This window comes from Esox lucius, chromosome 7, assembly GCF_011004845.1.
Source record: "Esox lucius isolate fEsoLuc1 chromosome 7, fEsoLuc1.pri, whole genome shotgun sequence".
NCBI lineage: Eukaryota > Metazoa > Chordata > Actinopteri > Esociformes > Esocidae > Esox > Esox lucius.
This window is the reverse complement of record NC_047575.1, coordinates 11,403,879-11,426,590: the sequence shown is the minus strand read 5'-3', so window position 1 is coordinate 11,426,590 and position 22,712 is coordinate 11,403,879. Positions and strand designations below refer to the sequence as shown.

At 44.7% G+C, this 22,712-nt stretch overlaps 1 protein-coding gene across 5 annotated transcripts in view; it reads left to right on the top strand.

The window, feature by feature from the left end:
- The window catches only part of ryr1a (ryanodine receptor 1a (skeletal)), a 59,000-nt gene that overhangs the window by 27,359 nt on the left and 8,929 nt on the right, over nucleotides 1-22,712 (top strand). Inside the window, exons 70-91 of one of the 5 annotated variants that reach the window (XM_020048076.3) lie at nucleotides 132-372; nucleotides 543-630; nucleotides 2,790-2,882; nucleotides 3,619-3,633; nucleotides 6,775-6,945; nucleotides 8,287-8,346; nucleotides 8,455-8,589; nucleotides 8,690-8,802; nucleotides 8,955-9,051; nucleotides 9,150-9,256; nucleotides 9,368-9,419; nucleotides 9,502-9,576; nucleotides 11,477-11,576; nucleotides 11,754-11,833; nucleotides 11,908-11,984; nucleotides 13,112-13,185; nucleotides 14,238-14,255; nucleotides 15,324-15,404; nucleotides 16,336-16,424; nucleotides 17,227-17,355; nucleotides 17,447-17,551; nucleotides 18,678-18,683. In XM_020048076.3, coding sequence (XP_019903635.3) covers nucleotides 132-372; nucleotides 543-630; nucleotides 2,790-2,882; nucleotides 3,619-3,633; nucleotides 6,775-6,945; nucleotides 8,287-8,346; nucleotides 8,455-8,589; nucleotides 8,690-8,802; nucleotides 8,955-9,051; nucleotides 9,150-9,256; nucleotides 9,368-9,419; nucleotides 9,502-9,576; nucleotides 11,477-11,576; nucleotides 11,754-11,833; nucleotides 11,908-11,984; nucleotides 13,112-13,185; nucleotides 14,238-14,255; nucleotides 15,324-15,404; nucleotides 16,336-16,424; nucleotides 17,227-17,355; nucleotides 17,447-17,551; nucleotides 18,678-18,683 — 2,006 coding nt within the window. Of the gene's footprint in view, nucleotides 1-131; nucleotides 373-542; nucleotides 631-2,789; nucleotides 2,883-3,618; nucleotides 3,634-6,774; nucleotides 6,946-8,286; nucleotides 8,347-8,454; nucleotides 8,590-8,689; nucleotides 8,803-8,954; nucleotides 9,052-9,149; nucleotides 9,257-9,367; nucleotides 9,420-9,501; nucleotides 9,595-11,476; nucleotides 11,577-11,753; nucleotides 11,834-11,907; nucleotides 11,985-13,111; nucleotides 13,186-14,237; nucleotides 14,256-15,323; nucleotides 15,405-16,335; nucleotides 16,425-17,226; nucleotides 17,356-17,446; nucleotides 17,552-18,677; nucleotides 18,684-22,712 lie in introns of all 5 variants that reach the window. The other 4 variants (XM_020048075.3, XM_013134340.4, XM_020048077.3 and 1 more) reach the window with 4 other exon arrangements.

The window sequence follows — 22,712 nt, the reverse complement described above, 5'->3', positions numbered from 1 at the left end:
GTGGAAAATATTTTCAGTTACTACTTCTAAGTAGCCACCCTTGAAGACAGCTTTGCACACTTGTCATTCTCTACATATATAATCTCCGTGTTTTTTGTTGCCAACACTCTCACCACTCCTTTGGGGTTTAGTGTTCTCCCAGCCTATTGTGAGCAGGGCCAAGCCTGAGATGCTCAAGTCCCATTTCATCCCCACCATGGAGAAGTTGAAGAAGAGGACTGGAAAGGTGGTGGCGGAGGAGGACCACCTGCGTATGGAGGGGAAGGCAGAGGGGGACGAGGAGGAGGGAACCATCAGGGATGAGTTTGCCGTGCTCTGCAGGGACCTGTACGCCCTGTACCCTCTCCTCATCCGCTATGTGGACAACAACCGGTACAGTACGATTAGTGTCTGGTAGTGTTGTTTATTTCTTGGAAGTTGAACCCTTTTTGGAGCCAGTTGGCTGCTGTATACATACAGTACAGTCCTTCATCCACATGTTGGTTTCAGTACCAGCAGTCTCCTGATTGCTAGAACCCTATAGAGATGTGCTCCATTTGCAGGGCGAGGTGGTTGACATGCCCAGACCCAGATGCCGAGGAGCTCTTCAGAATGGTCGGAGAGGTGTTCATCTTCTGGTCCAAATCCCATGTGAGTGTCAGTCCTTGAAAGGGGACTCTCATGACGCCTCTTTAATCTCCACTGGTGGCCTGCATTCGAAGCTAAGTGATGTCGACCTTTGTTGGTAGATTGGATGCTGCTGGAAGTGGTGCTTGAGGGCACATTTTTCTCTACACTAATGGGGATATTGCCCTGTGTAGGTTTCTGTCTTTTGGATGAGAGATAAAATGGGTGTCCTAACCCTCTGTGAACTTCCAAAAAAGATCACACTGGGCTCCCAAGTGGTTCATCAAAGTCTGTGTATATATTGTAGACAGAAGTACAGAACACACCAAATTTTACAAACCTGCTCCCCATTCACACCTGAGACCTTGTAACACTAATGAGTCACATGACACCGGGAGGGAAAATGTCCTAATTGGGTGTACTCACTTTTGTTGCCAGGGGTTTAGACATTAATGGCTGTGTGTTGTGTTATTTTGAGGGGTCAGCAAATGTACACTGTTCTACAAGCTGTACACTCACTACTTTACATTGTAGCAAAGGGTCATTTCTTCAGTGTTGTCACTGAAGAGATATATATATGCACACACACACACATACACACATACACAGTGGGGAGAACAAGTATTTGATACCCTGCCAATTTTGCAGGTTTTCCTACTTACAAAGCATGTAGAGGTAATCTGTAATTTTTATCATAGGTACACCTGAACTGTCAGAGACGGAATCTAAAACAAAAATCCAGAAAATCACATTGTATGATTTTTAAATAATTTTATTGCATGACATAAGTATTTGATCACCTACCAACCAGTAAGAATTCCGGCTCTCACAGACCTGTTAGTTTTTCTTTAAGAAGCCCTCCTGTTCTCCACTCATTATTAACTGCACCTGTTTGAACTCATTACCTGTATAAAAGACACCTGTCCACACACTCAATCAAACCGACTCCAACCTCTCCACAATGGCCAAGACCAGAGAGCTGTGTCAGAACATCAGGGATACAATTGTAGACCTGCACAAGGCTGGGATGGGCTACAGGGCAATAGGCAAGCAGCTTGGTGAGAAGGCAACAACTGTTGGTGCAATTATTAGAAAATGGAAGAAGTTCAAGATGACGGTCAATCTCCCTCGGTCTGGGGCTCCATGCATGATCTCACCTCGTGGGGCATCAATGATCATGAGGAAGGTGAGGGATCAGCCCAGAACTACACGGCAGGACCTGGTCAATGACCAGAAGAGAGCTGGGACCACAGTCTAAAAAAAAACATTAGTAACACACTACGCCGTCATGGATTAAAATCCTGCAGCGCACGCAAGGTCCCCCTGCTCAAGCCATCGCGTGTCCAGGCCCATCTGAAGTTTGCCAATGACCATCTGGATGATCCAGAGGAGGAATGGGAGAAGGTCATGTGGTCTGATGAGACAAAAATAGAGCTTTTTGGTCTAAACTCCACACGCCGTGTTTGGAGGAAGAAGAAGGATGAGTACAACCCCAAGAACACCATCCCAACTGTGAAGCATGGAGGTGGAAACGTCATTCTTTGGGAATGCTTTTCTGCAAAGGGGACAGGACGACTGCACTGTATTGAGGGGAGGATGGATGGGGCCATGTTTCACGAGATCTTGGCCAACAACCTCCTTCCCTCAGTAAGAGCATTGAAGATGGGTCGTGGCTGGGTCTTCCAGCATTACAACGACCCGAGAAACACAGCCAGGGCAAATAAGGAGTGGCTCCGTAAGAAACATCTCAAAGTACTGGAGTGGCCTAGCCAGTCTCCAGACCTGAGCCCAATAGAAAATCTTTGGAGGGAGCCCGACAGCCCTAAAACCTGAACAATCTGGAAAAGGTCTGTATGGTCTTACATGCTTTGTAAGTGGGAAAACATGCAATAACGGCAGTGTATCAAATACTTGTTCTCCCCACTGTGTGGGTGTGTGTGTGTGTGTGTGTGTGTGTGTGAGTGTATATATATATATCTCACTCCTCACATCTCTGGTTCATTGCTGATGTGTGGTCAGTGTTCTGGCACAAATACCTGCCCTGCCTCACCCAGGTGGGTGGTACACATTGGTGGTGGACGAGGTGAGTGTCCCCCCTAATATGTTAAACAGTTTGAATTCCTCAGTCAGTAGAAAGGCTCTGTATAAAACCTCTTTTCTTTCTCTCCCTTGTGTCTTCACAGAACTTCAAACGTGAGGAGCAGAACTTTGTGGTGATGAATGAGATAAATAACATGTCTTTCCTCACTGCTGACAGTAAGAGCAAGATGAGCAAGGTGAGCTGACACCCCCGTGGTGGAACCCTTCATCCTTCAGTCACCTTCAGCACTGTTCTGCCATTATAGACTTCTGCCATTATAGACTTCTGCCATTATAGACTTCTGCCATTATAGACTTCTGCCATTATAGACTTCTGCCATTATAGACTTCTGCCAGTAGATTTTAGAAGACGGCATTTCTAAAATATCATGAATAATGTGCCATAGTTAAAACCACTGCAGGAATCTAACCATTTGTCTCACATTCTGGATAGTTTCTCGTTTAATAAATATATATATATATATATATATATATATATATATATATATATATATATATATATATTGTCCACTCAGCCATGTTAACTATAACTTTTTTGCTGGATATTTAAGAAATAAATTGTCTACTTGATATCCGCATAGCATAAAACATCTTGTTAGCTTCACAATATTGTGTTTTCACTGTCAATAACCCAACAGAAAAGGCACAGGTATTTTCTCTACAGCATCTTTGAGCAGGTAAAGTATGTTAGAAAACAAACCAAAAATAGCTTATTTTGTAAAATCATTTAAATAGCATTTTAGGCCTGTTTTTGTGTGACATCCGGTCCCTGCCCCTCCATGTGAAGCCTGACAGAAGAGACCGTAGAGTGTACTGAGAAGGAGTACTGTAGCAGCAGCAGGTGTGTTAACAGTGTTTTCTCTTTGACTGTCCCCTTGTCCTCTTTCTTTGTGTTGACGCTGGCTTTTCTAGGGCAGCGACTCCGAGGTTAGACTTTTGTTCCTGCACGACCGCTGTGCTGACCGCATGGCACCTCACTTTGGGGGGCTTTTCATCAACCCCTCCGACACACTGGCACGCCAGGATGCCGCCCGCTGACACACGTCCTGCATGTTCCAGTACAACAGGCGCACACACACACAGTCCGATAGTTCGGATGGAGACGCAGCTGCGCTTGTCCGCTCGGTGACTAGCTACGTGCCGCTGCAACTCTGACGGGAAGGAACTAGGTCCAGAATTTCTCCTGTTTATATCCGTACCCTGACACAGAAATGGAACGCGGGACAGTCGGCCTGCATTCGTCCTACAGGCTTCACTGACACGTTTCTGATCCAGTTACCTCGTCGACGTTGCGGACACGATTAGCGGGCCCGTGTCCGAATCTAGACGGCAGTGTACAGTCAGATCAGACATCTGCGCTTAATCTTTCATAAGAAGTTGCACTGATGAACTACTTAGACACAAATAAACACCCTTGTGTAAGGGGGGGGCGTGGGGTCTACAGACACAGTACTACACACACAGTACAACACACACTTTGATAAAGACGCCCGCCACGCTGATACAAGGACATCGGGCAAAGAGGCGCGGCTGGAAATGAGCCACCCTGAGTCCTGCCAGTGTGTGAGGAGGGGAGTCCGCAGGCGATTGATGAAAGTACTCTGCCTTAGAGTCGGGCTCATGGCACTAGGCTCCGCACCAGGACTGCCGAATGCGCCGGTGGGAGCCGAGTGCCATCTCCCCGCCGATGAGTTTGCGCCTAGTTGATTGTAGTTTGGGTGGGAGTCTTCCTGTCTTTTCCTTCCTGTCGAAGGCTGGTTGGTCTGGAGAGTTTGTGGTCGAGCCACAAGGGGATGCTGTTGGTTCCCCATCTCTGTGCTCAACTTTCACTCCTCATACGGCTTAGCTTCGATCACATCCCTCAGCCACTCAAAACCCATCCCTCTTTAACCCCTGATGCTGATGTATTTGACAGGACTGCAACGGGTCAATGGAGCGAGCTGTCTCTGAGCACGTTCTTCACTATAATGTGACTTTCCCTCACCCCAATCTATTTTAATCAAACCTGCCTTCTAAAATCTCACCCAAATCCTTGGCACCCACCTCCCTCTAAACTAGCCATACTCATAACACACTCTTTGCATTGAAGCGTTGCTTTGGGGAAGTGGCTGAAACTGCCTGGAGTTCTCTGTGGCTTTGACACACTCCTATCTCTCTCTTTCAAACACATACACGCACACCCTCTTAAACACACACACAGGGAAGTTGAGGAGGGGAGAGCTGCTTTACCAGGAATAAATAGATTTACTGAAGGTTCTCTTATTCCTTGGTCCTTTAGTGGACTCTGTTTGTAGGGTTTACATCCACTCTTGTTCTGTGGGGCAGTCATTACTGTAGGTCCTCTTATCTTCACTCCCTTGGCGAACAGACACACAAACACACACACATATAGGGGTGTCAGAGAGGGACCACAACAGACAATAATGACAGGAGAGGAGAAGGAGAGCACAGGGCCAATGGGAGGTATCTCATGGACATTCTGGTTCAGCCGTGTGACGTGCTTCGTTGCTAACACCTTAGTTTGAATTGCTCCCATCCAAATGATGCCGCTAACAACTTTTTTGTGTGTTTTCAAAAGAAGCTGTTTTGCACCCCCAACACCACGTAACGTGTTTAGTCTTCACGTAGCAGTCGTAAACTCAGCGTGAACATAGGTCATCTATAAATGATGCTCAGATTGAATGCTGGATGATTTTTTTCATGTGAATGCAATGTGTGTTTTGTAAGCATGTCTTTGTCTGTGCAGTTTGACGGGTTTTCTGTTCCACAGATTAACATTATTCCTTTGTCCTTCCCCAACCATGCCAAACCCCCCCAGCCCCACCCTGTCCTCCTCAATACACTATGATGTTCACTCTCTCCTCTTACCAGTTCAGAGGAACTGATCGTTATGGTGCATTCTGGATAGTCAGTCAGTTGTTGCTTTTCCACCTGCAACAAAAACTACAGATGTCGTATCTTAATTTGAGCATCTTCTTTTTCCATGACTTGTCCTGCACAGCGGGAATGGTACATTTGTTGTGGATATAAGGTTTAAACAAGCTTTCAAAGTTTGTTCCTTCCATTTGTCAGAATATTTTTGCTCAAAAGAAACATATTTAGCCAGCACAAAAAAGGGTCTCTGTGGTCGAATCCTACCTCTAAACAATAACATGACTGTCATCATCGTCTTTCCTTACTGAACAAGATCGGTATAGCACCAGCTAGTCCAGGGTGGGTTAGGGTGGGAAGGATCGTACTTAATGGTTTAGCACCAGCTAGTCCAGGGTGGGTTAGGGTGGGAAGAATCGTACTGCTGCTGAGTGTCTAATGCCAGTATAAGGAGATTACAAGTCATTGTAAACTGATAGACGCCAGTCACTCTGATAACATATGTAGAAAAATATTATTTGTATCATTAACTTAAAACATTAACTTGATGGTCATTATTTTCATGCTAGTACTACTGCAAAATATATTACATATTGCCCCTTTAAGTATAATCCAACAGGAAATTTAAATGTCCTGTTTCTGCAGGATAAGTTCCACTGGAAAACATTAAGCTCAACTTAATGTATGGCATCTGTACAGGATATAGTAACGTGAAGGAATTGACCAGGATGGAAGGGTTAATAAAGGAGTCCACTTGATATTGGAAGGCGGTAATGGTGGATATGGGGCAGAAAACAGGTACGGGGACAGTGCAACTCACCATGTCATTGAAATGAGAAGCATTCCAGTCCCACTGGATTACAGGTATCAAACTTGGAATAATGTGACTGATTTGAATAATACACATCTCTAATGTAGATTATAGTGGGTTATTGAATGCAAAGTAAAATATGTGGTACATATATTTTCTATTGTTGCATAGCAGTTTTCATAACGATTATTTTCTCAGAGATAGAATAGGACTGAAACATGATAGTGATCGCAAGTGTGGTGCCATTGAATCAGTGCGGTCATGGGTTCAATGCTAAGCAATGTTTATTGATATGTGATGGAGTTCCCCAGCGTGTCGGTCGTGGCTTCAACCACACGTATGAAGCAGACGTCCGTAACGCCTCTGCCCCTTGCTTATGTTCTCAGGCTGGCGGCTCAGATGTGGAGCGTACCAAGAAGAAGAAGCGGGGGGACCGGTACTCAGTGCAGACCTCACTTATTGTGGCTGCCCTGAAAAAGATGCTCCCCATCGGCCTCAACATGTGCTCTCCCGCTGACCAGGAGCTCATCAACCTGGCAAAGATCCGATACTCTTTGGTAGTGTGCTCTCTGTTGTCCAAAAGACTGCCGTAGTGACAGTGGTAAACCGTGACTATTGAAGCTAGGCCCTCTGTAGCCGAAAAAGATCTGACGTCATACGTATAGAACTTGGATGCCACTGTATACAGATCATGATTTGAGACCTTTCTTTTGCAGATGTAGGAGAAGCAATTATTTGATGACAGAGTCAAACGGTCCTCACAGAAGCAGTAAATGTAGACTATACGACGGTTGCAAATATCGATAGCAGGAACCACGTTAGAAGAAAATATGGTTGCGTCGTTTCAAAGAAACATTTGCCAAAACATTCACTCGAATAGTGGCAGAATAAATTCAACCACACCACTATTCACATTGTTTCAAGACCACGGACAGTATTCTGTCAGAGAAAAGTTGAAATGTATTCGATGTCCAGCAAGCAACAATTAAAAAAAAAAAAGCACCACAACTAATGTCTTGTACCCAGTACTTCCTATGGCTACGTCCTTACATTTGTTTTTACCACACAACCAGTGATCTAAAGTTGAAGTAATATTTTACACAATGTATACAAAATTATATCAACGAGATGGCAACAAAAAACAAGCTGTACATGAAAACAAGAAGTCCACTCACCGTTATGATTACGATTAAGTCCATTCTGTTCTTATTTATGAAATGGATAATGGCAGATTCATGTAGCTTGTCGTTTGATTTTAAATCCGAAATAAGTTGTTTTTTGTTTGAGATCAAAGCCAGGGCTGACAGCTGGCCCATGGCCATCCTTATGTACATTCAATGCAAGAAGCTAGCCAGCTAGCTAGGCTCAAGCGGACACAAGCGTGGGAAAACAAAATAAGGCTCGCTATTGACTCTAAATTAGTGATGTATACTTAGCCCTCTAGAGGGCCTTGAGGCATCATACAATTGTCCCACCTATTACAAGACAGTTTGTGATTGGTTGATTCAACTGTCATTCCAAAATGCTGCTCTAATTGAAGTCAATGTCAGTGACATTGGCTGGTGCCTTCTAATCAAAGGCTGAGGGCCTAGCCAATGAGCATTAGATAATTTACTAGCACAGCTAGATCATTTCTACCAAGATACTACCCATAGAAAAATTCTGATAGGTTTCTTTTTTCTCTTGGATATTTACTCTTCTTTTTCCAACTCAACTGAAGAAATTCAATAGGAAGATGATTACAATTTAGACAAAAAAAGAAGTAATCAATGAAAACAAAATAGCAAATTATTATATATACATTTGTATCCACATGTCACATTAGACTGTATATTAAAAAAAAGCATAGAATATATAAATGCAGGAAATAAATATATTGAACAAAATTGTTTTCACAGAGGGACACTGATGAAGAAGTGAGAGAGTTCTTGCAAAACAACCTGCATCTTCAAGGCAAGGTGAGTGGAAGTGGTTTGGTCAACACAGTGATTCACGTTGAAGCCCCACAGTGTTGGTCCAGAAACAGAGAGTGTGCGTGTGCGTGCGTGTGTGTGCGTTGTGTTTAGGTGGAGAACCCGTCCATGCGCTGGCAGATGTCCCTTTACAAGGAGATGGCGGGGAAGGCTGAGGACGCTGATGCTCCAGAGAAAGTGGTGAAGAGGGTGCAGGAGGTGTCTGCTGTTCTCTACCATATCGAAGTGGTGGGTAACATGACCTGTGTCAGTGCCACGTCTCCCGTCCTATGACATCCCCTCACGCACACGACACAACGATGTTATCATTCTCTCACTTTGTCCTCAGACGGAGCATCCCTTCAAATCCAAAAAGATGGTGTGGCACAAACTGCTCTCCAAGCAGAGGCGTAAGGCTGTGGTAGCCTGCTTTAGGATGACTCCGCTTTACAACTTGCCCAGGTGAGAGACACTGTTACAGTCTTGTATTGAAGTAACACAATCAAAAGTGAAATATGGTCAGAAAAATGTCTGTCTGAAGCACGGACATAGAGTTTCCAACATGCTTAATATTGTCACTGAAATGGATACTTGTGTTTCTGTCTAACTCCCAGACATAGAGCTTCCAACATGTTCCTTGAAGGATACAAACGCAACTGGATCCACACAGAGGGCTACTCCTTTGAAGACAGAATGATAGACGACTTGTCCGTAAGCTCTGCCCACCGCGCGTTTCACTCGCCATTCGATGACACCGCGGCCAACCGGCCTTGGGCGCCGTTTCACTCCCGCGTCTCTCTTCCTAACAGAAAGCCATGGAGCAGGAGGGGGAGGAGGAGGAGGAGTCGGAATCCAAGCCTGACCCTCTTCACCAGCTCATTCTGCATTTCAGTCGTACCGCTCTCACAGAAAAGAGGTGGGGCTCTCACCTGTCACTCAAGTATTCTCGTCGGTTAGCGTTTGGCTGAATCGTACCCCCGTCCACATGTGACTTGCTTCCTAATGTTCTGGTTTCGTTCCGTTACAGTAAACTTGATACAGATCATCTATATATGGCTTACGCTGATATTATGGCAAAGGTGAGTTGATCCCTCCGTTTCAGGATGCGTCGTCGTTTCCGCACTTCTCTGTCGTTGACGGTCTTCCCTCGTGTCTCCGCAGAGCTGCCACATTGGTGAGGAGGGCGAAGGGGGAGAGGATGTGGAGGAAGGGCCTGAGGATGAGATGCCGTTTGAGGTGCGACAGACGGAACTGGTATGGGGCGGCCAGGGGCAGGGGACCAGGGAGACACTGGAGCGGTAGCTCTCGACGCATCGAGTGACCACGTCATCCACTGAACATCATCCGCCCGAACACTGTCATCTCCTCTGTCATCCGTCTGTCGTCCCTGTTTAGTCTCTCCTGTCTGCGTCGTCTCCCTCCCTCTTTATATGAATGTGCTCATCTGGAAATCTGTCCCTTTCTGTCCCTGCGTGTGTTTGGTTTTCTGGAATGTGCTCTGCCTTGCCTGGAACATCTCGGTTAACATTCCGTAGACGTTGCTGGACTCACAAAGTGATCAGACAAAAACACATTCTGAATACCACACATGGACCAAACATTGACCTGATAAGCACACTGTTCCACTGATTAGTCCTCCTGTTTGGCAGGCAGAATGTGTTTCAAGGGTCAAATCAGTGTTGTCTCCATAAAATGATCCCTCCATTCTTTTTTGGCCAGTAATAAATGTAACATTTTCCATAGATTGAAAATATATTGGGAGATTTCCCAAATTTGGATGAATTGGCGTTCCCCTGCCCTCTGTAAAATGATGGGTCCTTCAAGATGGAGGAGGAGGCCATCGGCCATGTTGTTAGCTGCATTTATGTATGTTCCACACTGTCCCTTGTCCAGCCTATCACAGCAAACTCAAACACATTGTGTACCGCATGATCTTTCAGGTTGGACTCTCTAATTAACCCTTACTGTTTGTAACACAGTAACCAACAACTGACCTTTTCACTGACCTCTTAACCCCTCCCTCCTTCTTGCACTTCCATGTTCTCCTCAAGCTCTCCCATTTACTCAGACATAAAACGTTCCATCTCCATTAACCGAATGTTACTAATCAATGTTCTTCCTTTTCATACTCACTTAGCGGACTGACAGATAGACTACAGTGAAAGCCAATCACCTCTCCCAGACACATAGACTGACTGCCAGAATGCATAGTTCCAGCAACAACACATTCACTGAACACACACTGAACATTAGACCTGAGGCTTACCTAAACTTTCCTTTGGTTTCGGTCGGACTGGAAACTCCCCGTAAGTGAAGCCCAGTACATCTGCAACACACCTACCGGGTTAGTCCATGGCCAGGCATATGCGGGTGGACGGGTGGGGCTGTGGGCGGGGTTAGGAGGGTGGGGGCCGATGACTGGTGAAACATGTTTGTATTACTTTGGTTTAAATGTTCTTTTACGGAACGTGTCGCTGACATTTTGAAATCTGGTTTTCATTCCGCTTATACCTAAACGCATTACAACGCGGTTGTAAAAACATGACAAGCTTACAGTTTATATTCTGGTATATGTTTGGATAACATAACATCCCTTGCAGCAGAAGCTCTCCAGGGCGGTGTAAAGTTCAATATCTGATTTGTGACAACAAGGGAAACACTGGTTATTCCGTAGCTCCTGTATGGTCCTTTGCAATGTCATGCACTGCAGCATGCAAGGCCATCAGGGCTGTTTGCTGTAGTCTAGCGTTTGCTCCAATCAGCAAATGTTACGTAGTAGTGTAATGATTCCATGACTAACTGGGGAGAGAGAATGGTTGAGAGAAATGGACAGGTAATGAAATATGTGGAACAACAAATTTATAAAAGCACAATAAGCATGCTACTTAGAATTTGAGTTAGTTGTCCTACAATGAAAGGTGAAAGAAAGATATTGGAGATAAAGAGTAGAGACTGAAGTTATTTTACGTTTGACAGTTTATGTAGCATATCCCGTAAAGTTGTTCATTTAGGAACCATCTGATTAGTGTCTGTAATACTGTGGATGCTAGGGGGACAGATGTGTGAATGCTGAGTGATTGTGGGGGGGGTTGTGTGGCCATTAAGAACATAATCACAGCATCGCTGTCCATTGTAGGAAAAAGAGATGGAGAAGCAGAGACTATTGTACCAGCAGTCCCGTCTCCACAACCGTGGAGCGGCTGAGATGGTGCTTCAGATGATCAGCGCCTGCAAAGGTACTTTCCCGGGTCTGTACGGCGGGTCAATCCGGGCATGTTTCTGACCCGGGCTAAACCGACAAATAGTCTCTCTATCGCTTAGCATGATGGAAACCTGTCATGGCTGACACGTCGCGAAGACCCCCCCCCCCCCCAGCCGTCTCCTAGAACTGTAAAGATCCTTTCCCCCCCCAGGTGAGACTGGCTGCATGGTGTCCTCCACTCTCAAACTGGGCATCTCCATCCTGAACGGTGGGAACATGGAGGTTCAACAGGTAATCGCCTTGGGTTCTGTCTGTCTGATCCCGGGTTCTAGCTGCTGTTGACTGGTCCGCTATTTATTTTGTAGAAAATGCTGGAATATCTGAAGGACAAAAAGGACGTGGGATTCTTTCTGAGTGTTCAGGCCTTGATGCAGACATGCAGGTTGGTCTCCAAATTTTAAGTAGAACTGACATTTTTAATACACTGCTCAAAAAAATGAAGGGAACACTTCAATCACACATCGGGTCTCGATGAACAAAAATATATTAAAGATCAAAATCTTTACCGTACATTGTGTAATTACTTAAGAACAAAATGATGTAACGGTCAGTCGAAACCCAAATCACCAACTGATTGAGGTATTCAATCTCACACCAAAAATATAAGTAAACAATTGTCACAGGCAGTTCCAAGAGGTTCTCAATTGGATCCAGGTCTGGGGAACAAGAGGGCCAGTCAATGGCATCAATGCCTTTGTCATCCAGGAACGGCCTACACACTTTGGCCATGAGGCCAGGCATTTTCCTGCACCAGGAGGGACCCAGGTCCCACTGCACCAGCGTAAGGTCTAACAATGGGTCGGAGGATTTAATCCTGGTACCTAACAGCAGTCAGTGTCCTGTTGGCTAGCACATGGATGTCTGTGCGACCCTCCCAGTATATGCCTCCCCAGACCATCACTGACCCACCGCCTAACCAGTCATGCTGGATGATGTTGCAGGCAGCATAACGTTCACCACGGGGTCTCCAGACTCTTGCACGTCTGTCTCAGTGTGAACCTGCTCTCATTTGTGAAGAGAACGGGGCGACAATGGCAGACCTCCCTATTCTGGTGTTCTCTGGTCGAATACCAATCGAGCTGCACGGTGCTGGGCACAGGTCCCAGTAGAGGATGTTGGGCCCTCATGCCACCCTCATGGAGTCTGTTTCTCACAGTTTGATCAGAAACATACACACCAGTAGCTCGCTGGAGGTCATTTTGTAGGGCTCTGGCAGTGTTCCTCCTCGCACAAAGAAGCAGAGACTGGTCCTGCTGCTGGGTTGATGCCCGTCTCCTGGTATCTCCTCCAAGCTCTAGAGACTGTACTGGGAGACACAGCAAACCTTCTCGCGATGTCACGTATGGATGTGCCGTATCTTTGATATCTTTCACGTTTAATTGACTTGTTATACTGTGATGATAAACTGTTCCCTTAATGTTTTTGAGCAGGGTAGAAAATGGAGCCACTATTTTTTACGTTTCAAGTGACTATGTATGTTTAGTAATTTGCTTTTAATTCTTTTGGCAGTGTCCTGGACCTGAATGCATTTGAGAGACAGAATAAGGCAGAGGGACTGGGCATGGTGTCAGAGGAGGGAACAAGTACGTTTTTCAAGTTTTAATCATATGGGACACTGGTTCACCACCTGTGTCCCCACTGGGTTCACGTCATGCCCAGGCAATCACAGAAACACAGTGTGCACCATCAAGGCCTCTGGGTGGCCAGGGAGAGGTCCTCCACTTCGTTCCTCAACCGCTAAATGTTCAGTTCTAGTTTCATCCATAAACTCAATGAATAAATGTGTTGATCTGTGTCACTTGGTCAGCACTATTGTAATGAAAGATGTGTTTTGGAAGCTTTGTGAAGACGCCGCGTTTAATTACACACACCAAAGTAAGTCTGAGCGACCGGACTTGGCATCCCTGAGTCGTGGGTTTTCGAAGCAGTCTGGTTAGCCCCAGGAACACACGCCATTTTACTGTATGGTTCGTGTTAAACGACCTACACCTTATGGGGTGCTTATGATAATTGATATAGGCACACATATGTAAATCGAAGTGACCAGACTGATCATCCGGGTTCCGGGTTGCTTCACCATCCCTTGTTTTCTTTACTTGACTGATAATGAGCATTGAGGATGACATAGGCCGTGAAACACATTATCTTTTAAATGTTTGGCTTGTGACGAAAGATTAGCTACCTTTTTTAAGAACTTCCAGCATATCATGATCATTTATGAGTCAGATTATTAGATATCACATTATTACATAGGTCATAGGTTCTCATTGCACTAATGATCCTACCTGTCCATTCCGTAACATTTGAACCTTTCCCCATACTACACGATCATCATGTCAGACTGGGATTTTAACTGAGAGTCTGTTTAGGCCAGTTATTGGTCTGGCTAATTTTGTGCTGTCAGTGGTAACCCTCAGTGTTTATTTGTAGAATATTTTGTACGTTTATGGTCAATGTAAAATGTTTTTTGGTTGGAATGATTTACAGTTGAATGTTGTTAACTCCCCCTCCCAACTCCGAAGGTTTCTTCTGTTGCCTGTCAACTCACTTCCCCTCTCTCCCCCCTCACCATGTCACCGTTGCCTCCCTCCCTCCTTGATCCCCACTTCCCATGTCCTTCTGTCCTGGTCCTCAGACATGAAGTCAGAACGGGGTATGACACCCTCTCGTCTATGTTCTCTCCCCGTCTCTTCACCTCCTTCTGCTCTTTTTCATTCTCTAATGCCATGCATCCACCTGTATTCAATATTCCACTCAGGGAGTTTTTAGGAAATAACCTTTCAGTCGTGTCAAATGATACCATTGTTTATCAGGTATGGAAAAACCTCTTCAGTTCTCCGAGAGTAATGTGGCCTAGCAACAGACAGTGACTGAAACATGTTTTTCCCCTTGAGTGTTTACCACAGATCTACTGAGACTCCAAACCTCTCACTATTGTCATTGATCATTTCTCTGAGCCCACACCACTGTGAACCCCCCAAAAAAGGACACAGTTAATGCCCCCCCCCCACCCACAATGACACCAACATTAGCCATCTTTGTTCGGACACATCAGGGACTTTGTTGGGACAGATCACCTCTCGCCCTGTTGACCAGGGTTCTGGGGGGTTATAGGAGTACAGTAGGTCTGCGCTGCATGGCTCGTTCTGCATGCGTTGACTGAAGAATGGACGCAGTCGACTTCCCCTTGTTGTCTGTCTGCGAAGTTAAGTGACATATATTGTTTTAGGTGTTGATGGACAACTGTTTTTTATGTGTTTATGTACATTATGAGAAACAATGTTTTATTTGGGGTTGCGTGTTTAAAAGTGGCAACGTTCTCATCACTACATGTTGCTGCGAATGTGTTTTGAAAGTACATGCCAATCCGTTGGCCATGACTCAGCAAGTGTTTGACGTTCTCTAGTTTATAGTCCCACAGCTCAGTATTAGCTGGACCCATTGTTCATCTGTGTTGCCACGGCTCCCGGGATGACTGGCGCTCTGTAAGGAGGTGACTGCAGCTCGTACTAATATGATTATGAAGATGTGATGAACATCAGGCTCAGCTTGTGTGCAGCTGGCCCGGGCTCACACGGTCTAACACTCGGATGAATGGCTCCAATCCGCTGGTCGGCCTCCAGCTTGCACCGCAGCCTGACTGAACCCCGTGCTCTAAAAGACATCCATCGCTGCCAGCTCTTCCTTGATGGTCTGTTCCAATATGTCCCTCCCCCTCCAGGTGAGAAAGTCATGGCGGATGATGAGTTCACGTGCGATCTGTTCCGCATGTTGCAGCTGCTCTGTGAGGGACACAACAACGGTGAGGAACAGTCCCACGTGACATGTTAACATTCAGCCGACACTCTTATCCAGTTAGTCCATCCATTTTAAGAAGATATGCAGGGAAAACCTGCAGCTCAGCAGTAGTCCTTTTACATCAGACTCAATGAACTGGCTGTCAGTGAAGTCGGAGCTAGAAGGAAGATGCCAGTAATAAACATGACAAGTATTAGTTCACAAAGGCAACGGTGTGGAATTGGGAAGGCCCACAGATCTAAAGCGGCAGAATGAAGAGCCTGGGTTGGGATGTAGGGTTAGAGCACCACCTGAAGGTAGAGAAGACCAGGTTCCCTTGCCTCTCTGTAGACGAGCACCATTGTATTTTAGTGGAGCAGTGTTCTGAGAGAGCACAGCCATATGAAATGAATCATAGTGTTCTGAGAGAGCACAGCAATATGAAATGAATCAAAGTGTTCTGAGAGAGCACAGCAATATGAAATGAATCATAGTGTACTGAGAGAGCACAGCAATATGAAATGAATCATAGTGTTCTGAGAGAGCACAGCAATATGAAATGAATCATAGTGTTCTGAGAGAGCACAGCAATATGAAATGAATCATAGTGTACTGAGAGAGCACAGCAATATGAAATTAATCATAGTGTTCTGAGAGAGCACAGCAATATGAAATGAATCATAGTGTTCTGAGAGTGCACAGCAATATGAAATGAATCATAGTGTACTGAGAGAGCACAGCAATATGAAATGAATCATAGTGTACTGAGAGAGCACAGCAATATGAAATTAATCATAGTGTTCTGAGAGAGCACAGCAATATGAAATTAATAAGTGTTCTGAGAGAGCACAGCCATATAAATGAATCATAGTGTTCTGAGCACAGCAATATGAAATTAACCACAACTAGAATAATGCACATTTTCTTTTTTTGAGTGGACATTGTTTTTGGTTCAGATTTTCAGAACTACTTACGGACGCAGACAGGAAGCACCACCACTATCAACATCATCATCTGCACTGTGGATTACCTGCTTCGTCTGCAGGTATTGGGGACCTGACACCACCCAACCTGATTAAGACATGTCCTGTCTCTATGCACACGTTCCCCTCTCACCCTGTCTCTACGCACACGTTCCCCTCTCACCCTGTCTCTACGCACACGTTCCCCTCTCTCACCCTGTCTCTACGCACACGTTCCCCTCTCTCACCCTGTCTCTACGCACACGTTCCCCTCTCTCACCCTGTCTCTACGCACACGTTCCCCTCTCTCACCCTGTCTCTACGCACACGTTCCCCTCTCTCACCCTGTCTCTACGCACACGTTCCCCTCTCTCACCCTGTCTCTACGCACACGTTCCCCTCTCTCACCCTGTCTCTACGCACACGTTCCCCTCTCTCACCCTGTCTCTACGCACACGTTCCCCTCTCTCACCCTGTCTCTACGCACACGTTCCCCTCTCTCACCCTGTCTCTACGCACACGTTCCCCTCTCTCACCCTGTCTCTACGCACACGTTCCCCTCTCTCACCCTGTCTCTACGCACACGTTCCCCTCTCTCACCCTGTCTCTACGCACACGTTCCCCTCTCTCACCCTGTCTCTACGCACACGTTCCCCTCTCTCACCCTGTCTCTACGCACACGTTCCCCTCTCTCACCCTGTCTCTACGCACACGTTCCCCTCTCTCACCCTGTCTCTACGCACACGTTCCCCTCTCTCACCCTGTCTCTACGCACACGTTCCCCTCTCTCACCCTGTCTCTCCCCTGTTTCTGTCTGTCTTCTCTCTTTCTCTCTACTTTTCTCTCTCTCTCGTTCTGCATCCCTCTCTCTCCCCGCCTCTAAAGGAGTCGATCAGTGATTTCTATTGGTACTACTCTGGGAAAGAGATCATCGATGAGCCAGGAAAGAAGAACTTCTCCAAGGCCATGACCGTGGCTAAACAGATCTTCAACAGTCTGACGGAGTACATCCAGGTGAGTGTATCTTCTCTTCGTACCGCCCGTCGACGGCTGGGTGTTATTGGGTACGGAGTGTGTAACGGTTCCTGGTTTCGCCCCCCCCCAGGGTCCGTGTACAGGCAACCAGCAGTCCCTGGCACACAGCAGGCTGTGGGATGCGGTGGTGGGATTCCTCCATGTCTTTGCGCACATGATGATGAAGCTGGCACAGGTAGGAACTAACTGCCTTCAACTCCAGAACACGGGCATATCTCTCACTACCTAAAACACAGCCACCAACATCGAGAAACAACAAATTATCTACCCCAAGCGACATTTAATTTGTTGTGCATGAGGACGTGACATACTTTGTATAACACACACTCCTACACCTAATATTTAAAGGGACAACCAGATCTGTGGCTAGAATATACACTGCTTGCTGTGCACAAAATTCCCTAGCAACTTGCAACTGCCGTTCCTTATATAACTGGAGTATTTTGTGCACTTAATAATAGACTTGGGTTTCACACAAACTCCATCTGTGTTACCATTGCAGGGGTGAACATTTTGCTATGAACTTACACTTGACTGCTGATTCATCAAACACCTTTTAAGACAACAGTTGTTGCTCTGTTGTTGCCCTGTTTGACGGATGGGTCTGCTATTTCTAAAAATCTATTTACAGTGGAAGTAGTGTGTAGAGACTGAATCTGGAATGGTCAACTAAATCTTATTGTGATCCTTAAACCCCTGTTACCTCAAAGTGTCCAGTCTGACTGCCATGCCCCCACCTTCACAGATATGTCCCCTCTGACTGCCATGCCCCCACCTTCACAGATATGTCCCCTCTGACTGCCATGTATCCAACTTCACGGATATTTCCCCTTTGATTACCATGCCCCCACCTTCAAAGATATGTCCCCTCTGACTGCCATGCATCCAACTTCACGCATCCACCTTCACAGATATGTCCCCTCTGACTGCCATGCATCCAACTTCACGCATCCACCTTCACAGATATGTCCTCAGACATACACTTCCAACTTGACATTCCTACAAAGGCTTGGAGTCAGAAACACAACATTCTTATCTGTGGCACACTATTGAACACTTCACAAAAATCACAACATATTTGTATCATGTTAGTTACAGGTAAATATTTGATATGTTCTGATAATTATATATTACTGGTGTGATGTTTGTCCATAACACATTGATAAGAATGTAACTGTAGTCATGAGTAAAAACCATGTGACAACGTACTTTGAAAATGTCACACTGTCTTTCGTTTATACCCTGTTTACAAATCGAATGAGATATTGATTATGTAACTGTCTTTCACATGGTCTGTGAAGGGGAAAGTATGTATTCATTTTTTTATCTACTATTTATGTGATTGGGTTTTTACCACTTTGTCCCTGATTTTTCAGTGGTTCGCTTTTTTCGTTTGTTTTATACTCACCTGCCTTATAAGATGGAAGAATAACAAGAGAAGCATTTTTTTTCCTCATATTGTATGTCGGCCTCCAGAACAACAAACGATATATCACTGAAATAATGAAAGGCAGAGATCCACATTGTGCTAATCTTTAGCAGGAAAAGTGAAAAAGGAGTTCCCCAGCCCTGCATTCATAAAAAGCTGAGAGATGGAGTTAGAGAAATAGAAAATGTACCCACTCTCAGATTCATAGACACCAACTACTAAATGTAGACATTGAATTATTGTTTCATCATATTTTGAGACTATACTGTTTTTATTCATACATTTCAATGAAGCAAATCAGGCTTATATTTTGGAACAAATATGTATATACATTATCTCACAAAAGTGAGTACACCCCTCACATTTATGTAAATATTTGATTATATCATTTCATGTAACAACACTGAAGAAATGTAAAGTAGTGAGGATACAGCTTGTATAACAGTGTAAATCCCTTGCCCCCTTAAAAATAACTCAACACACAGCCAATGTCTAAACTGCTGGCAACAAAAGTGAGTACAAGTGAAAATGTCCAATTTGAGCCCTATTAGCCATTTTCCCTCCCCGGTGTCATGTGACTCATTAGTGTTACAAGGTCTCAGGTGGGAATGGGAAGCAGGTGTGTTAGATTTGGTGTCATCGCTCTCACATTCCCTCATACTGGTCACTGGAAGTTCAACACGACACCTCATAGCAAAGAACTCTCCGAGGATCTGAAAAAAAGAATTGTTGCTCTACATAAAGATGGCCTAGGCTATAAGAAGATTGCCAAGACCCTGAAACTGAGCTGAAGCATGGTGACCATACAGCGGTTTAACAGGACAGGTTCCACTCAGAACAGGCCTCGCCATGGTCGACCAAAGAAGTTGAGTGCACATACTCAGCGTTATATCCAGAGGTTGTCTTTGGGAAATAGACGTATGAGTGCTGCCAGCATTGCTGCAGAGGTTGAAGGGGTGGGGGGGGGGGGTTTCCCAGAAGGAAGCCTCTTCTATAGATGATGCACAAGAAAGCCTGTAAACAGTTTGCTGAAGACCAGCAGACTAAGGACATGGATTACTGGAACCATGTCCTGTGATCTGATGAGACCAAGATAAACGTATTTGGTTCAGATGGTGTCAAGCGTGTGACGGCAACAGGGTGAGGAGTACAAAGACAAGTGTGTCTTACCTACAGTCAAGCATGGTGGTGGGAGTGTCATGGTCTGGGGCTGCATGAGTGCTGCCGGCACTGGGGAGCTACAGTTCATTGAGGGAACCCTGAATGCCAACATGTACTGTGACATACTGAAGAAGAGTATAACCCCCTCCCTTTGGAGACTGGGCCGCAGGGCAGTATTCCAACATGATAACGACCCCAAACACACCTCCAAGATGACCACTGCCTTGCTAAAGTAGCTGAGGGTGATGGACTGGCCAAGCATGTCTCCTGACCTAAACCTTAGTGAGCATCTGTGGGGAAGGTGGAGGAGTGCAAGGTCTCTAACATCCACCAGCTCCGTGATGTCATCATGGAGGAGTGGAAGAGGACTCCAGTGGCAACCTGTGAAGCTCTGGTGGAAAATGGTGGAAAATAATGGTGACCACACAAAATATTGACACTTAGGGCCCAATTTGGACATTTTCACTTTGGGGTGTACTCACTTTTTGTCAGCGGTTTAGACATTAATGGCTGTGTGTTGTGTTATTTTGAGGTGACAGCAAATTTACACTTTTATACAAGCTGTACACTCACTACTTTACATTGTAGCAAAGTGTCATTTCTTCAGTGTTGTCACATGAAAAGATATAATCAAATATTTATTTAAAACTGTGAGGGGTGTACTCACGTTTGTGACATATGTGTAAAAAAGTCAAAACATGTATGTAGCTATTGCTTCAACAGTATCCATTAGGGATAGGATGGTGAAATGCTTAAAAGCAGGTGAATATAAAGCTAGCTGATGAAAGGGACAGCCCTTTAACAGCCCTGATGGAGCACACTCCGCTATTCTGTCTGCACTCATTTAACAGGGGGTTAGCATGTTTGACTGCATGGCTCTACAAACTGTGTATTTCTGTGTTGTGCTTTCTGACTAACTTTGTCCCTGCTCCAGCATAACGTTAAAGACGCATGGTACTCTCTAGTCTTTTTGTGGAAATGTATTCTATTATGAACTAATATTTTTAACAAAAGCAAAACAAAAACATTAAACATGCAGGTTATCCTGAGTTCTAAGTTGTCAAATGTAATTTGATTTAGATCACTCCTACTTTTCCTGATTTGTTTATATTTAAAGGAAACGTTAGCTATTTGTGAACCTGGGGCCTATTTGCAGACTATCTAGCATAAATCAAGTTCATAGAGAATTTTTTCCCAAAAATGATTTCAGTTTAGAATTTTTCAGATTCTTCATGGATTCTCTCTTTAGGCTACAATGGAAGTGAACAGGGCAACCGATGTAACGTTCAAAAATATGTGATTCATTCGGTTTTTCAAATTGGGAAGGGCACGGTGTGTTGATATAGGTCTCTGTATGTTCTCCTGAAAGAATTGTGCCAAAATGTGCATTGCATCAATGGTTATGTTCTACGTGAAACAACCATTTTTTTTTAAAACAATGCACTACCTAAAAAACATCTGTAAACGTCCGCACTCAAGCTAACACCGCCGTGCTGTCTCCAAAAACAGCTGAACTACGGTGCTGTCCTCATTGGAGTTTACTAGCTAGCAAGAAGCACAATTTACGGACATTTACCAAAATGTTTCAAGAATGTGCATTCCCCTATTGTGTTAATAAAATGAAATCTAGCTAATTGTCTAAACAAAAGGCTGTAATTCCGTAATGTATCAGAGGACCCAAGGTTGTTCAAAACACTAGTCAGGGAAAATAACTGACATGACCATTCCCAACAGTATCAAAATTGTGCCAATGCTCCGTAGTAGTAATAATTCAGTACCTCCCCATACTATTCTCGCAGAACAGGACTTCTAACAGAATTATCCAAATAGCTATTACATGCCTACTTACAGAATTGAGAGCTGTCCGTTTGGTGCCTCCGGACTCTGCCTCTTCTCCCAGTTTATTTTGGGGACATAGAATGTTTTCCAAACTGCCCAGTTGATAAGCACGTTTATCAGAAGCTGGAGCCGATTCAGCCTCATCCATGGATACATCAAGGTTCTCGATGACAGTAGGTAGCAATAAATCCACTTCCTAACATGAGTTACAATTTTGTAAACAAAGACAGTTGCCACATAACTCCTCCTTGTAGACCGTTTCACGTCGGTTTACCAGCAGCTAATACAACTTGTTGACATTTTTCTTTGAGCTAGTAGTGTATACTAGCTAACATGATCCAAAGTTTTGTAAACAAAGCCAGTTACTGGATACAGCCTCCTCACAGACCGTGATAACTATTGATTTACAATGCGTGTTTTGGAGAACATACAGAGACCTACAATTAGGTCTGGAAATGATTGGACACTGATAGAAGTTTTGTTATTTTGTCTGTTTGCCAAAATATATTCCGGTTACTGTTAAATAATGAATATGGTCTTTAAGTGCAGTCTCTCAGCTTTAATTTGAGGGTATTCACATCCAAACTAGAGGAAGGGTTTAGGAATTACAGCTCTTTAATGTGTAGTCCTCTCTTTTTCAAAGGAACAAAAGAAATTGGTCAATTGACTCAAAAGCTATTTCATGGACAGGTGTGGGCTATTCCTTTTGTTATTTCTTCAACAATTAAGAAGGTAAAAGGTCTGCAGTTGATTCTAGGTGGCATTAACATTTAGACGCTGGTGCTGTGAACCCACAACATGCAGTCAAAGGAGCTCTCAATGCAAGTAAAACAGGCCATCCTTAGGCTTAAAAAAACTGTTTGGTACATTCTGAGAAAAAAAGAACGCACTGGTGAGCTCTGCAACA